This window comes from Canis lupus, chromosome 25 (assembly GCF_003254725.2).
Source record: "Canis lupus dingo isolate Sandy chromosome 25, ASM325472v2, whole genome shotgun sequence".
Lineage (NCBI taxonomy): Eukaryota > Metazoa > Chordata > Mammalia > Carnivora > Canidae > Canis > Canis lupus.
Window position 1 is genome coordinate 31,197,820 of NC_064267.1, and position 17,678 is coordinate 31,215,497.

Below are 17,678 nucleotides of genomic sequence, written 5' to 3' on the forward strand. Positions count from 1 at the left end.
CAATTGGGTAATCAATTGACCCAACAACGTTTACTAATTTTTTTTTAAGATTTTATTTATTTATTCATGAGAGACAGAGAGAGAGAGGCACAGACACAGGCAGAGGGAGAAGCAGGCTCCGCGCAGGGAGCGCCACGTGGGACTCAATCCCGGGCCTCCAGGATCATGCCCTGGGCCAAAGGCAGACGCTCAACCGCTGAGCCACCCAGGCATCCCTTATTACTATTTTTTAAGATTTTATTTATTTATTAGAGACACAGAGAGAGAGGCAGAGACACAGGCAGAGGGAGAAACAGGCTCCACGCAGGGAGCCCAACGTGGGTCTCGATCCCAGGTCTCCAGGATCACACCCTGGGCTGAAGGTGGCACTAAACCGCTGAGCAACCGGGGCTGCCCCATTTATTAATTTTTAAGTCATCCTTTCCACACTGACTTGAAATTCTATCTTTATCACGTTCTAAATTTATTCAAAAATGTGAGTCTATTTAAGACCTCTCTATAATAGCTCCATTAGAAAAAAGTAAGAGAAAGCTTGTCCTCCTTTGTCTTTTCAAATTTTTTCATGACTACTTTAATCATTCTTTAGATGAACTTAAAAATTGGCAGTCCAAGATTGACCCTGTGTTGGTACTTACTGAAGCTATTATTCTAGTTTTGAATACATTTGAAAAATTCCATACAAAAATATGTTTTTTTTTAAGGATTAATTTGTCAAACAGCATTGCAAATTCTTTTAAGATTTTGGTCAGAAATGTAGTCAATTCATACATTAATTTGGAGGATAACTGACATATTTTCAAAATTGCCTTCCCACTCAAGTCTATTGTCAATCATTAAAAGAAAAAGGTAAACAGTATAGCCAGCAAAATTGAGTTTATTCAGGAATAGCAGAGGAGTTGCAAACTATGATGAACCATAGGCAAGTCTGAAGAAGAAAGAAGAAAGTGATTTTTAAGAAGGAAGAAAGAGGTTGGGAGGGGTTATTTTGAACAAAAATTCATTAAGGAGAGCAAGAGTTTGAGGTTGCAGCAGCTTCTCATTGGGTGAGTTGTTGCCAAGCCAGAGGAAACTCTTCCTTCTTTCTGGGGATGTAAAGTAAGCTTATTCCTCCTGAAGTATGTAAGGTAAGCTGCCAGGAGTAGTACCTGCATAAGAACCCTTCCTTCATTGAGGCTCTTCTCCATTTTGAATTAGATTTCCTTTATTCATTTTCACATTTCCCTCTTTTGATCAAGATCTTTCCTTGAAAGCATTGCTGCTCACGCATTTGGTTGGCTTTTTATTTACTAATTAAGCATTTTTGTCTGTGCCACTGAGCGGCAGAAAGGAGTTCTTGTCCCATGTTGCAGGGAGAGCATGAGGTGATGGAAACCATATTTGCGCAACAAAGACAGTAGAAAGAGTTTTCAGGTATTTTCCACTCTTGGGGTCATATCTTGTCTGGATTGTAAGCTTTGGAAATCATCTCAAAGTGTTGAGCAACATCATTCTATCTGGTGCATCACTTCTGTTGAGATTTGACAAGCAACAAATTTAAAAATAATTATGGGGATCCCTGGGTGGCTCAGCAGTTTGGCGTCTGCCTTTGGCCCAGGGCGCGATCCCGGAGTCCCGGGATCGAGTCCCACGTCGGGCTCCCCGCATGGAGCCTGCTTCTCCCTCCTCCTGTGTCTCTGCCTCTCTCTATATCTATCATAAATAAATGAATAAATCTAAAAAAATAAAAATAAAAATAATTATGCAAAACAGAATTAAAAGTAATGTAACAAATCCCATATGCATAATCGTTCAAAACCATGACCCAAATCTGAAGGTAGCCAACTAAACAAGTCAAAGGAGCAGGGAGATCAGGTGCAATTTGTTGTAACCAGTGTACTTATTCCCTATCTTGTGTAATTGAGTTTCTACCTCTCCGGAGGCATTTAGCCAGGTGCAGCAGGTGGTGTTTGCTATTGCACAAACGCCTTCTTGTTCAGCAAGTAACCAAGGACTATGCAATTGTCCAAAACTATCTTAGCCAGAGTCAAGTGATCATTGTTGGGCTGCTACTGCTTTGATGTGGAATTGGCTACCTCTCCTAATATTAGGGAGAGATTTCTGATCATCTGTTCATTGGTATTTACACCAATCCAAGGAAGAAAAACTTTCCCTATGGAGTCATGGATGTCTTTTAGAAGTTCCCATTTAAGGCAGCCACGGAGTCTCAGTGGATGGACAAATGAGAGGTTTCTGATTTGTTAGGCATGTTAACAGGGATGGTTAAATGTCCCAATAAGCCTTGGCCTCCAATTCACCAGCTATCTAAACATTCATATGCCCATAAAAATGCCATCCACTGAAGACAAAAATTAAAGCAGGGGGAGCACAGAGGACTTCAGCTGTCTGGTTATTGACAGATTCATTAGCTAGAATTTCCTACTTGAAATTTTCAAGCCAGAGATCTTGAGGTACCATCCCATCCTAAAGCTGTCTTTTCCAAAAACCTTGCAAAGAGGAGTTAGCCCATTTGTATTTCCCTTGGGTACAGAGAACAGATCATATTTCACTTAGGAAAAGACATAGATTGGGAGGAAGCAAAGACTGTATGATTGGCAAAGGTGGAGGTGTCTAGTTGAGCTAGCATGATTATGATTGTGGAAAGTATGGAAACACCTGGCCGTAATACCCTGCCCCATATAGGTAACATTCAAAGGCTTGTGGTTATAATTAGTAGTGGTATTTGAGACTAAGGAAAAATTGATTACAGGGAAGACCAAGGGGTCTCTGACATTGTGAATAGATTGGAGTTTCTGGTGATGGGTCCAACAGTCAGAAAGATTTGCCCCCCCCCCTTTTTGCCCCTTTTGCAATAGATTGGGAAAGGTGAATAACAGCATTGTCTTTCCAAGAAAGAAAGAAAATAAGGTGAGAAACAATAGCAAGAAAAAAATATACAGGCCTAGTCCAATCATCTTGGGAAAGTTGTCTGCCTTGGTTGTCATTTGCTTCAAATCCTGGTCAGGTCCCTTCCAGACAGCAAGGTTGGAGGGAATCTTTCTGAAAGGGTCTTTTCTAGGTGATGAAATCTCCAAGCTGCAGATTATGATGGTGTCTAATGGTTTTGTCTCCTGGGAGCACCATGGAAAGATTGTTCTACTAAGTATAATAATTCTCTAAAGATTTTATTAGACCTTTGCAAAATTGAAGTATATCCCCTTTTATCAGCTGTAGATCAAAGGAAGCAGGGGTGAGGTAGGTGCATCGGGCATACTGTGATTATCTCAAAAAGGGAGCTTACCAGTGGGTAAGGGTTGGATCTGAGATTCAGAAGAACCAGTGGCAGTGCTTTTGGCCAGGGTGTTTCAGGGGTTTCTACAAATTTTGCTAATTCAGTCTTAATGATGAATTACCAACTCAACTGGTTCTGAAAATTGGGGGTGGTAGGCACAGTGAACATGTTCTAAAACTGGCCAAACAGCACAAGTCTGTTGAAGCACCTGACCAGTAAAGTGGATTCCTTGATCACTAGGAAGTTCAAATGTGGGAAGGGGGGTGGTTTCCCAAGTAGGAATGATCCTTTCTAATAGGATCTTAGCCACGAAGGAAGTGGTGGCCTTTTTACAAGAACAGATTCTTATTGAACTCATGCAAATAATTATACTGTCATGAAAAAAAGTACTCAAGTTTCTGAATTATGGAGGGATCATTTAGGAAGAAAAAAATCATTTCATCTTTTTTACAAAGATTTTACCCAATTGTTGTAAGCCATAGATCACTTAAGAGAAATTTTCTTCAACCCAGTTCAGTTATATGATCCTAAAGCTATCAGAGACCAATATCCTTGGTACTTGTCAGAGTCCTTTTCATGAATTTCTCATTAGATAAAATACATTTGCAAAAGCATTAGAGTAAAACAATAACTGTCTATAAATGACAAAAGACTTAAAAATGCCCATTTTTAAAGATCTGCTAACAGTTCATTACAACAGAATTGACAAGAAAATTTGCTTATTTCTATGACATATATTTTAAAATTATGACTAATATATCAGGACACACCTGAATTTTAGGAATTTCATATAAATTTTGCAGCACCTAATCACATACACATATACAAATATAAGGTAAAGAAGGTTTAGCATTACTTCTTACTTGACAAGCTTCTCATGTAGTTTAACATACCATATAAGCCTAATAAGTTTAACATTTCCCTTTTTGTAGGGAGAGAGAACAAATATTTTGAGATATTCTAGGAACCTCCTGGAAAAACTCAAGATAGTTCAAGGTCAAAAAGATTTCACCCAGAATTTGAATTTTGGCAAGTTTGTAAAAAATATAAAATTTTTTGAACACTTGACCAAATGGATCACAGAAAATTATGAAACAAGACTTAATTATTTTAACTAAAGTGACAAAAGCATTTTAAAGGCAAATACAGAAAGTTCTGTAGTTGCAAAAAGCCTTAGCTCCTTAGCACTTTTTAATAGGGAAGACTCTGTTTTTCTAAGTAATCAAAGACATTATAAAGATAAAACACAGAATCTTTGTTTCCTAGGCAGATTACATTAAAGGTAAAGAAACTTTCTTTTACAATTTCTTACTAAGAGCAAACAAATAATCTAAGAAAACTTTGTCATTTTAATAGAAAAAGTAAATTTTAATTCGGTAGAAGTATACTTTTTTTTTAAGGATTTTATTTATTTACTCATGAGAGACAGAGAGAAAGAAGTAGAGACATATGCAGAGACAGAAACAGGCTCCATGCAGGGAGCCCAATGTGGGACTTGATCCTGGGACTCTAGGATCACACCTTGAGCCAAAGGCAGACGCCCAACCACTGAGCCACCCAGGCGTCCCTTTAGCAATATATTTTTTATATGAAAATTCTTTCTCTTTTTTTAAATTTAAGTAAACCCATTTCAGTTTTAGCTGGACCACACAAAGAATTTCTTTCTAAAGATTCATTTTTCACAAACCTACAACTTAACAAATCTATTCAGCTTTTGTTCTATGTTATTCCTTTCTTATTCTTGTAATCATTTTACGTTAGGATAAAATCACTATCTTTTTCCTCAACAAAAAGATGAATTATCTATTCCTAATACTTCGTGTTACTGAAAACATCCTACTTTTCTTGCCTACCTTTCATATACAATCATTTTCTTTTTTAAAAAGTATTTTAATTATTTATTCATGAGAGACAGAGAGAGAGGCAGAGACATAGGCAGAGGGAGAAGCAGGCTCCATGCAGGAAGCCCTATGTGGGACTCAATCCTGGGTCTCCACGATCACTCCTTAGGCCGAAGGCAGTGCTAAACCACTGAGCCACCCAGGCTGCCCCAAAGTAGATACATCTATGTTCAGTAACTAATGTTTTAATATTTGATCTTGATGGAAAATGATCTAGATATTCAATGAAATTCCATCATTTAAAGTTTCAAGTTACCAAAATGATTTGGGGAAGTTATGTTTTAAGCACATATACCATAAAACATAATTATGGCACTTTAAAAGATTCTCATCCCACTTTTATCTATCTAAATAATTTGTTCCTCAAAACTATGTCTAGATTACTCACAAAACCTAATGAGATATTTGACAAAATCAGCCATCATCTCAAGTGAATTTTCCTGCTGACAAATTTTGCAACAGAAATAACATGAACTTATCTGATTACATTTAACGTTGATAACTCTGAAGACATGCTTGTTTTTATGAAACCAACAAACTTAAACTAGCTTTTAGTTTATCTCAGACCAGTGTGAACTCAAAAACCATTTGGTTCAGTCTATTTAATTTATAGGACTTATTTTTTAAGCCAATTAAGTAGATTGTTTACAAATTAATTTTGGCAGTATCATCCAGAGGTAGAAAATGTATGTATGTCTACATACATACATGGATATGTAACATCCATACATAACATATAGATAGACACAGAGATCTTATAACTTTTGTTTAAAAATTTTAAAATATAGACCTACATAACATATAGATAGACACAGAGATCTTATAACTTTTGTTTTAAAATTTTTAGTTATGTGTCAGGTACAAAACTCGAAAGAATAGTTGGATCCAAACTATGTTTCTGGTAATGGCCTAAGTTAGGTTTACCTCTTCAGATGGCCAACGTTTCTTACTAAATATTTTTTTATTGGTATACTATAAGGATCCTTTTAGAGTTATTTTTGGAGCCATTTTGTTTTTCAGGACCTTCTGCATTCCAATCTAAGAATGCATTCCATTGTCACTGAGATGTTTGGAATCTTCTCTTTTAAGGCATCCCCTTAAGGTGGATTTATCTAAAACAAAGTTTTCCCAGAATGGTCATTACAATTCCAAAGTATCCAGAAATTTACCCAGTTTTCAGAAAGGTACAAGAATCTGGTCCAAGGATTACATGGAACCCATTTTGCCTTTGGATTCTCTAAAACATACCATGAGGGGCCCTGTTTTCCAACAGCTGTTTTAAAACACTGGGAATCACGTGTATTCCCACATTTTGAACAGGATGGGTGAGTTACCAAGAAGCTTCAACAAACAGAAACAGAAACAGAGGAGAATAAACAAAAATAGAGACCAAGTATGCACAGTAACATTGGAGAACTGAGAACGCAACAAACAAAACAAGCAGAAATTTAGAAAACAAAACATACTCACCAGAAAGGGTGACACTTTCATAAAAACAGACCCCAAGTAAAATCCAAAAGCTTCACCAAGAGGAGAAAGCTTGAATGGAGAGGAGACTCACCCAAACCAAAATCGAAGAAGACTATGCACCTTGTGAAGAATACAAGGGGTTCAAGTGGATACTGTGCATAGTCCTGGCTGTTGGTAGTTCCTCAGAGGTTTGTCTCCTTTGGATCCAACCTGTAACACCAAGAAATGTCAATCATTAAAAGAAGAAGGTAAACAGTTTAGCCCCGCCCCCCCAAATCGACCTTATTTGGGATAGCAGAGAACTCAGAACAAGCAAACCTTAGCTATCCCTAGGCAAGTTCAAAGAACAAAGGAATAGAGCACCCTTTAATAGAGGAAAGGAAAAAGTTTGGAGGAGTTTTTTTGAACAAAAATTCATTGGAGGAGAGCAAGAGTTCAGGATTGTGGTGATTTCACATTGGTGGAGTTGTTGCTGGGCAAGGAGAAAAACCTTCCTTCTCTCACTGATGTATGTAAAGGAAGCTATGACTAGCAGCACAGAAGTGAGAACCCTTCCTGGCTTCCTGTCTCCATTTTGAATTAGTTTTTCTTTATTCATTCTCTTACTATGATACCCCTCCTTGCACAATTTCTATTAATTTTTTAAAAAGGTGCTTCTTCAAAAAAGTCTTAAACATTTCTAAATCTATTCTGAGTTTTGGCATATTTTATAAACACTTAATTGGAAAGTTTGCTTTTCTGTGGTCTTAAGTAGATACAACTGAAATTACTTTTCCTTAAGGGTTTGGTACAATTACCCTAAGGAAGCATCCAGACCTAGTGTTTTGAGGGAGGTTAGCTTTATTTCTGTAGGATGGTGCCTTTATTTCTTATTTTGTGTTAAATGTCCTCTATTTTTTCTTGATTATATTACCTAATGGTTTATATTTTATTGACTTTTAAATCTCATTTCTTCTTCCTAGCTGTATTATTCTTAAATCCTTCTTTTTTAATAGCTTAATTGAGATCTAATTCACATACTCTACAATTAATTCATTTAAAGTTCACAATTCAGTGTTTTTATTATATTCACAGTTGTGCAACCATCACCACAACCTCATTTTGGACTTTTGTCACTCTATACTCAGCCACCCCTCTTCATCTTTTCCTAACGTCTTGCATTTGATACTTATTTTATTCTTTTTTATTCACTTGGTTATTTAAGGCTTTTTCCTGATCACATTATGTTTTTGTATTATTTCTAGTTTGGAGATTTTTTTTTTAGGTTGTCTTTGAAACCTAATTTATGGCTTCTTTTGGAGAATATCCGTTAGTATTTGAAAAGAAGTAATCATTTCTGTGTTCCGAATATCAGGGTTGATGTATCTATTGGAATTATCTTAATAATAATATCATTTAAGGGCACCTGGCTGGCTCAGCAGTGGAACATGCAACTGTTGATTGTGGGATTGAGTTCAAGCCCTGCATTGGGCATGGAGCCTACTTTAATAATAATAATAATAATAATAATAATAATGTCATTTAAGTTTTTAAATTTTCCCCCTCTTTATGTGTCATGGATTTCAAGAGGTTATTTAATCTTTCCCACTCCTAATATGATTATATATTTTTCTGTCTCCTTTTTTATACTTGATGCTTCAGTAGTTGATTCACAGATATTCATAACTGTCTCTTTATCAATCATGAAGTGGTCATAACTGTCCTCAGTTCAAATTTTTCTGATGCTAACATCGTAAACTTGGCTTTTGTTATTGTGGTTTCTGTTTAGTTGCAACATTGTAATATGCCTTGACCTACACTTTTAACTTTCCACTTTTCTGAATCACATTCTATTAGGTGTGTCACACGACAACAGCAAAATGTCTTTGCTTTAAGACCTAATCAGAATTTTTTGATACAGTAGTTTAACACATTTATATCTAGATAATATAAATGTATTTGGATTTAATATTGTTATTTTATATCATGCTTTCTGTTTGATATCTCAAGATATCTTTCATTGTAGGTCTCTTTGTTTTATAATATATTTCATCCTATAACTTAGAAATTTTATTTTTGTTCAATAAGTTCCTTTTACAACTATATATTTAGATAATTTCTTTAATCTTCCATTTCTTCAGTTTCTTTTAATACCCAGAAAGGAACAATAATGAAATTAGTATAATTCTCTTTTCCTTCTCCTTTTCCCTTTACTACCCACTTTTAAATCATATTCTCTTAGTATTTATCTTTGTAGTTTTAGATATAGTTGTATATCTAGCACTTGATTTATCAACTTAATCTAATAAATTTTGACAAGTAGAAATAAAGTAGCATACCTGCTCTATTTCTTACTTTTCTCCCTTTTCTCTACCACCACTACCATTTGTTACTCACTTTGATAATGTTAGCTTATACATCACAGTATATGTATGTGTTCAATAGCTATTACTAGTCATGCTGCATAATGAACCGCCCCAAACTCACTGGCTTACAGAAGAAACATTTATTCTCTCTCATGTACCCAAAGGATCATTAATATAGACTCAGCTCTAGTGGATTTGGTTTCAAGATGAAAGCTGATCCTGCTCTGCTCCCCTCTCTGTCATCTTCCTTGGTCCATGGGTTGGCCAGGTCATGTTCCCCTCATAATGATGAAAGAAATTCAAGAATAATGAGCAGATGTGGCTCTGTACTAATCATTCTGTACAAATTCCATTGGCCAAAGCAAGTCAGAGAGCCAACTGCAAAGTCACATTGCAAAGGGAATGAATTCTAGGAGGCTAAAAAAAAAAAAAAAAACTGGAAACAATAGTATAATCTACAAAAATATGTTAGCATAATTCCCAGATTTGTTTTAGCTCATTTCTATAGTTACAGATTCACTGCTCATTATGGATCCTATTGCCACAGTTTATGCAATTATCTCTGGCTTGCTGAAGTTTTCTCCCTGAGAATAGTATCCCCTAAGATAATGCATGTTCTAAAATGTTGGCCTGTTGAGTGTGAATTTTTTTTTCTTGAAACATTTTTTGCACAATAATTAAAATATAACAAATCACATGTTTGTAAGTACACAATTTGATAACTTCGAACTTATGTATACACAGTGAAACCATCACCACAGTCCAAGATAGTGGACGTATCCCTCATCCTCAACATTTCCCTCCTGCCCTTTTATTCTGTCCTTCCTGCCCCTCCCCTCCTTTCACTCCCAAGTAATCAACAGTCTGCTTTCTGTCACTATAACTTGCATCGTCCAGAGTTTTATATAAATGAAATAATACATTACATACTTTTTGCCTGGTTTCTTTCACTTGATATAACTATTTTGAGATTCATTTATGTAGTTGTGTATATGAATGGTTGCTTTTTATTGTTAAGTAGCATTACTTTGAATGGATGTACCTAATTTGTTTCTCCATTCATGAACTTGTGGAAAATTTAGGTTGTTTCCACTTTGGGGCTATTACAAATATGGCCACTATGAGCATTTATGTACAAAGCCTTGTATGGACATATATTTCCTTTTCTCTTGGGTAAATACCTAGGAGGTAAATGAATGGATCATATGGTAGAAGTATGTTTAACAGAAACTGCTTAGAATATTTTCAAGAGTGGCTTTATATTTCCACCAGCAGTGTTTGAAAGTTGTTTCTTCAATAACCTTGTTAACAATAGGTATTGTACTAATTTTAATTGAACTTTAGTTATTCTTAAAAGGGTGTAGTGTTGTTTTGTTATGAATTTAATTTGCATTTTTCTAACGATAAAGCTATTGAGCAGCTTTTTATATCCTTATTATCCATATATCTTATTTGATGAAATGTCTATTCAAATCATCTACCCATTTTTTAAATTGAGCTGCTTTCTTATTTTTGAATTATGAGAGTTCTTTTATATTCACAATACAAATATTTTCTTAGGCATATGATTTGCAAAGATTTTTTCCTCTCAGTACACATCATTGTCTTTTATTCTCTTAACAGTGTCTTTTGAAGAACAGAAGTTTTCAGATTTGATAAAGTGCAGTTTATCAATCTGTTCTTGTATGTATTGTCCTTTTGATGCCATATCTTACCTAATTCAAAATCACAACGATTTTCTACTAGGTTTTCTTCTAGGATTTTGATACAATTGTACTGAAGATGTAGATTGCATTGGGTAATACTAGCATTTTAAGAATATTATCTTCCAATCCATGGACATGGGATGCCTTTTTATTTATTTAAATATCCTTTCAGAGGGATCCCTGGGTGGCTCAGCGGTTTAGTGCCTGCCTTTGGCCCAGGGAGCAATCCTGGAGTCCCGGGATCAAGTCCCACATCGGGCTCCCTGCATGGAGCCTGCGTCTCCCTCTGCCTGTGTCTCTGCCTCTCTCTCTCTCTCCCTGTGTCTCTCATGAATAAATAAAATCTTTAAAAAAAAATATCCTTTCGTTGCTTTCAGCAATGCTTTATATTTTTCAGTGTACACATTTCTCACTTTCTTGATTAAATTTATTCCTAGTTATTTTATTTTGTGTGCAATTACAAATTAATTATTTTGTAAATTTTGTTTTCAAGTTCATTGTTTATATATAGAAAGACAATGAATTTATTTTAAAGATTTTATTAATTTATTCATGAGAGACACAGAGAGAGCTGAGAGGCAGAGACACAGGCAGAGGGAGAAGCAGGCTCCATGCAGGGAGTCCGACATGGGACTCGATTCCAGGGCTCCAGGACCATGCCCTGGGCTGAAGGCAGGTGCTAAACCACTGAGCCACTGGGGCTGCCCGACAATCTTACCTAGAAGAAGACATAAATAAAATCTTTTAAAAAAAAAGAAGAATTTTTGGATCTACATTAATAAAGAATATCAGTCTGGATTTTTAAAAATATTTTATTTAATTTATTCATGAGAGAAAGAGAGAGGCAGAGACACAGGCAGAGGGAGAAGCAGGCTCCATGCAGAAGCCTGATGTGGGATTCGATCCCGGGACTACAGGATCATTCCCTGAGCCGCAAGCAGGTGCTAAACTGCTGAGCCACCCAGGCATCCCTGTCTGTAGGTTTTTAATGGTATCTTTGTCAGCCTTACTTTGGTGTTGGTGTAATACTTGCTTCACAGAATAAGTTAGGAAGTCTTCCTTCTATTTTTTGGAAGAGTTTGAGAAGGATTACTTTTCATTCTTTCTTAAATGTTGGGGAAAATTCACCAGCGAGGCCATCTGGACCTGAGTTTTTCATGTTTAGAGGTTTATGATTACTGATTCAATCTGTATACTTGCTAGAGTATACTATAGGCCTACTTGGATTTTCTATTTCTTCTTGAGTGGGTTTTGGTAATTTGTATCTTTCTAGGAATGTGTCCATTTTGTGTAGGTTTTATAATTTGTTGGCATATAATTGTTCTTAGTATTCTCTTATTATTATTATTCTTACTTCTGTAAAGTCAGTAGTACTATCCCCACTTTTATTTCTGATTTTAGTTATTTGCTTGTTTTTCCTTAGTCTAACTAAAAGTTTGTCAATTCTGTTAATCTTTTCAAAGAACCAACTTTTGGTTTCATTGGCTCTCTCTGTTGTCTTACTAGTTGTTTATATGTTTATCTCTAATCTTTAAGATTTTAATATATTTATTTATTTTAGAGGGAGAGAGAAAAAAATCTCAAGCAGACTCCATGGTGAGCCCTGACCCTGATATAGGGCTCAATTTCACAACCCTGAGATCATGACCTGAGCCAAAATTAAGAGTCAGACACTTAACCGACTGAACCACCCAGGTGCCCCATCTCTAATCTTTATTATTTATTTCCTCTGCTAGCTTTTGGTTTAGTTTGGCCTTCTTTTTTTCCAATTTCTTGAGTTGTAAAGCTAAGTTATGGGCTTCCAGTTTCTTCTTTTTTAATGTAGGCATTTACAGTAGTAAATTTTCCTCTGAGCATTGCTTTTGCTGCTTTCCATAAATATGTTATCTTACTATTCTCTTGCCTCTGTGGTTTTTGATGAGAAGTCAACTTTTGTCTAGATTTTCTAGATTTTCCTTGTGTCTGGCTTTTGAATGGAATATAACTGAATTGAATTGAATATAATGTATTGCTGTGTAGATTTCTTTTGTTTATCATTTTGGTTTAATTTATCAAATTGATTTCCAAACTTATCAAATTTGAAAAGTTTTGGCCATCATTTCTGCAAATATTCCCTAGGACTCCTATTATCTATAAGGTAGTATGTTTGATGGCATCCAATAGGCACCTTACGCTCTGTTCACTTTTCTTGTTCTTTTTTAAAAAATAGACTTCAATTTTCAGAGCAGTTTAGGTTCACAGCAATATTAAGCAGGGACAGAGATTTTCCATATAACAACTCATGTGCTCTCACATGCATGGCTTCCCCTGTTATCAGCATTCCCCACTGGAGTAGTTAGTACATTTGCTACAATTGATGAACCTATATTGATGCATCATTAGCACCAAAGCCCATAGTTTACATTAGGAATGACTTTTTCTGTACATTGTATGGCTTTTGGCAAATGTGAAATGAATGTATTCATCATTATGTTATCATACAGTATTTTTACTGTCCTAAAAATCCTCCATGCTCCTCTTACTCAGCCTGCTCACCCCAACCCCTGGCAACCACTTTTTTTTCTTTTTAAGATTTATTTATTCATGGGATCCCTGGGTGGTGCAGCGGTTTAGCGCCTGCCTTTGGCCCAGGGCGCGATCCTGGAGACCCGGGATCGAATCCCACGTCGGGCTCCCGGTGCATGGAGCCTGCTTCTCCCTCTGCCTATGTCTCTGCCTCTCTCTCTCTCTGTGTGTGACTATCACAAATAAATAGAAAAAAAATTTAAAAAAAAAGATTTATTTATTCATGCAAGACACAGAGAGAGAGATAGAGACATAGGCAGAGGGAGAAGCAAGCTCCCTGCAGGGAGCCTGATGCAGGAATCAATCCCAGAACTCTGGGATCACAACCTGAACCAAAGGCAAATGCTCAACCACTGAGCCACACAGGTGTCCCATCACTGATTTTTTTTTTTTTTTTTTACTGTCTTACAGTTTTGCCTTTCCGAAAATGCCATATAATTGAAATTGTGTAGTATGTAGCCTTTCATATTGACTTTTTTCACTTAGTAGTATGTGTTTAAGATTCCTCCATGTCATTTTTGGCTTTATAATTCATTTAAGAAAATCACTGAATAATTTTTCATTGCCTGGATGTACCACAGTTTATTTATCCATTGGTGAATGGATGATGGAATGGTGATGGAACCTACCAAAGGACTGCTTAGTTGCTTCCAAGTTTTGGCAATAATGAATAAACCTGCTATAAACATCTGTGTGGATTTTGTGTGGACATAATTTTTCAATTATTTTGATTAAATGCCAAGGAATGCAATTGCTAGACCATATGCTACAAGTATTTAGCTTTGTAAGAAACTGCCAAACTTCCAGTACAAACTGGCTGTACTATTTTGCATTCCCACCAGCAATAAATGAGAGTTCCTGTTGCTCCACATCATTGACAGTGTTTGTCAGTGTTTAGGTTTTTGGCTATTCTAATAGGTATGAGGTGGTATCTCATTGTTTTAATTTCAATTTCCCAGATGATGTATGATACAGAGCATCTTTTCATATGTTTATTTGACATCTGTTTATGAGGTGTCTGTTAAAGTCTCTGGCTAATTTTTTAAAAATCAGATTGTTTATTTTCTTAGTTGGGTCTTTTTTAAAACAAAATTTATGTATTTTTTCATGAGAGACACAGAGAGAGGCAGAGATATAGGCAGAGGGAGAAGCAGGCTCCCCGTGGGGAGCCTGATGCAGGACTCGATTCCAGAACCCTAGGATCATGACTTGAGCCAAAGGCAGATGCTCAACCACTGAGCCACCCAGGTGCCCCTCTTAGTTGGGTTTTGAAAGTTCTTTTTTATATTTTGCTGAGCTGTCCTTTATTAGATATATCTTTTGAAATATCTTTCCCCAGTCTGTGGATTGTCTTTTCATATTCTTGATTCTGTATTTCAAAGAACAGACTTTTTTAAAAAATGAAGTCCAGCTTATCAATTATATCTTTCATGGATTGCACCTTTGGTATCATAGGCAAAAAGTCATTGCCAAATGTAAGATCATTTATATTTTTTCCTGTGTTGTTATATAGTTTTATTGTTTGTGTTTTACATTTAGGTCTGTGATCCATTTTGAGTTCATGTTTGTGGAGGATATAAAGTCTGCCTAGAATCAATTTTTTCCACGTGGATATACAGTTATCTGGCACCATTTATTGGAAAGACTATATTTTCTCCATTGTATTGCACTTATTTACATGTGTCTATTTCTAGGCTTTCTATTATGTTCTGCTGATCTATTATCTATTCTTTCACCATTACCACACTGTCTTGATTATGCTGGACTTTGAGTAAATCTTAAAGTGATAATCTTTCAGTTTTATATTCTTTATATTTTTAAAAAAGATTTATTATTTGAGAGAGAGAGAAAAAGAGCTAGAGTAAGCAGGGAGAGTGGCAGAGAAGGAGAGGATATCTAGCAGACTCCACACTGAGTGTAGAGTTTGACTCAGGCGTTGGTCTCATGATCCATGAGATCATGATCTGAGCCAAAGCCAAGAATTGGACACTGAACTGACTGAGCCACTCAGGCATCTCCCCACCACCACCACCAGTTTTGTTCTTATGTTCAATATTGTGTTGTCTGTTCTGGGTTTTTTGCATCTCCATATAAACATCAAAATAATTTTGTCGATATCCACAAAATAACTTGCTGGATTTTGGTTGGGATTGCATTGAATCTATAGATCAAGTTGAGAAGCACTTGACAATATTCTTGACAATATTGACTGTTGCCATCCATCAGCATGGACTATCTATTTATTTAGCTCTTCTTTAATTTCTTTCATCTGATTTTTGTAGTTTTTCTCATTCTAGATCTTATACGTATTTGGTAGATGTATACTTAAGTACTTCATTATTTTGAAGTGCTAAGAAATGATATTATGTTTTTTAATTTCAAATTCCACTTGTTCATTTCTGGTATATAGAAAATTATGGACTTTTATACGTAAACATTGCAGTATTGCTATAACTGCCTCTTAGTTCCAGGAGTATTTTGTTGGTTATTTTGGATTTTCTACATACACAGTTATATTATCTGTGAACAAAGACAATTTTATTTTTTCCTTCCCAACTTGTATGTTTTATTTCCTTTTCTTGCTTTATTTCATTAGCTTCAACTTTCAGTACAATGTTGAAAAGAAGTGGTGAGCGGGGACATTCTTTACCTGATCTTGGAAAGCTGCAAATTTCTCACCATTAAGTATGATGTTATAGGGTTTTCCAGATATACTTTATCAAGTTGAGGATGTTCCTCTCTTAGTTTACCAAGTTTTTATCATTAGTGGATGTTAGATCTTGTCAAATGCTTTTTCTACATCTATTGATATGATCATGTTATTTTTCTTCTTTAGTGTATTAGTCTGATGGATTACATCAATTTTTTTCTTTTTTTTTCACTTTTTTGTTGTTTTTATTATGTACTACATTAATACACTGCGTTACCATCTAGAAGGGGTAGATGAGCATAACCAAGTTATTTTTCATCAATCAGGAAAATTATTCTTTAATCAGTATTTTCCAAACCCTTTGATGCATAGTAAGTAACAACTAACTCCAGAGATGTGCCTATCTCTTTCCATCAAACTCCGGTGATATGAATAATAGGCAGCCCTTTTTTCCTTGCCCCCATTAGTGAGCCTGTGGATGTGTGTAGTGGCTATATGGAGGATGAACAAGCACATGGCCATGAACCCAATCCCAGGTAGAAACTCAAACCAAATCACATGTTGGTTGCCAAAGCTAAACCCTTCCTTTCTGGCCTCTTAAAGGAGACCCAGCCTTATTAATTGATTTTCTAATCTGAATAGCCTTACATACCTGGGATAAATCTCACTTGTTTGTGGTATATAACCCTTTTTATGCATTATTGGAAAGATTTGCCAATTTTATTTTGAAGATTCTTGTGTCTCTGTTCATAAGAGATACTGATTTGCAGTTTTCTTATGATGTTTTTGTCTGCTTTCAGTATTTTGTATTTGGTTTTAGGGTATGCTAGGCTCATAGAATGAGTCAGGAAGAATTCTCTCTGCCTTTAACTTCTGAAAGAGATTCTAGAGAATTGATCTGATTTAAATGTTTCATATAGTTTACCAGTGAACCCATCTTGGCCTGCTACTTTCTCTTTTGGAAGGCTATTAATTCTATCTATCTATCTATCTATCTATCTATCTATCTATCTATCTATTTATTTATTTTCCCAAGCCAAACTGTATCCAGCGTTATTAAAGATACTTTTCATAAACAATCATAGTATTTCAGGCAGGACATGGGCGGACGATCGTTAACAGTATACAGCAACTTTCAAGCTCCCTTCTTCAATGGACTACCAACATCAGAAAGCCACTATAAAACCCAGTGAAGCCTTCATGTGGTGCTCTGAACAGGGAAAGTTTAGAGTGAGGGTTGACAATTCACATTTAGAATGTTGTTTAACAACTTTTCACAAGCTGACCCTGACTTTCAGGAAATGAAATGAAAATGGCAGAATTATCAATCTGAAGATCCACAAGCTAAAAAAAAGGAACTCTTTTGAGGGATGCCACCTCAGTGGTGACACTGTAAAGTCTAGATTGCCTGACATACTGGGAACCATTTCATGGGGTCAGATTCCAACAGGTCTCTGGGCTTAAGGGAGTCAAGTCTATGTTGAAGGCAGAGGAAAAAGAGGGCATAAAAAATGAATTTTAGTTTTTGCCACACCACTAAGGTGCCTCATGTGTGTCAACATCAAGGAGTCCCTCCTCCTGGGAGCCAAGAGGAAGTTTCTCAAAACTAGAAGGGAAAGGTGTTTTTCCCCTTGCTATTAATTTAGCTTCGGAGATATTCTATTAGTGACATATGCCCTTCCCCCAAAACAACAAGGAAGTGTTCCGTGTGCTAACAACATAGCTTAAAAAAAAAGGAAAACAAAATTCTGCATTTTTATAAAACTTGATAAA

The 17,678-nt window shown here is 35.9% G+C and overlaps 1 protein-coding gene and 1 long non-coding RNA gene across 2 annotated transcripts in view; one reads left to right on the forward strand and one right to left on the reverse strand.

Moving 5' to 3' along the window:
* Positions 1 to 17,678, forward strand: part of LOC112669713 (uncharacterized) — a 76,598-nt gene that overhangs the window by 981 nt on the left and 57,939 nt on the right. The window lies entirely within an intron of this gene.
* On the reverse strand, positions 16,248 to 16,427 carry LOC112669712 (NADH dehydrogenase [ubiquinone] 1 alpha subcomplex subunit 1-like). The gene has a single exon (XM_035721323.1). It carries the CDS (start codon positions 16,425 to 16,427, stop codon positions 16,248 to 16,250), a length of 180 nt encoding a protein of 59 aa, XP_035577216.1.

Bases quoted from the DNA above. Each gene is read 5' to 3' on its own strand.
- LOC112669712 (XM_035721323.1), bottom strand. From the start codon at position 16,427: ATGGCCATGTGCTTGTTCATCCTCCATATAGCCACTACACACATCCAC.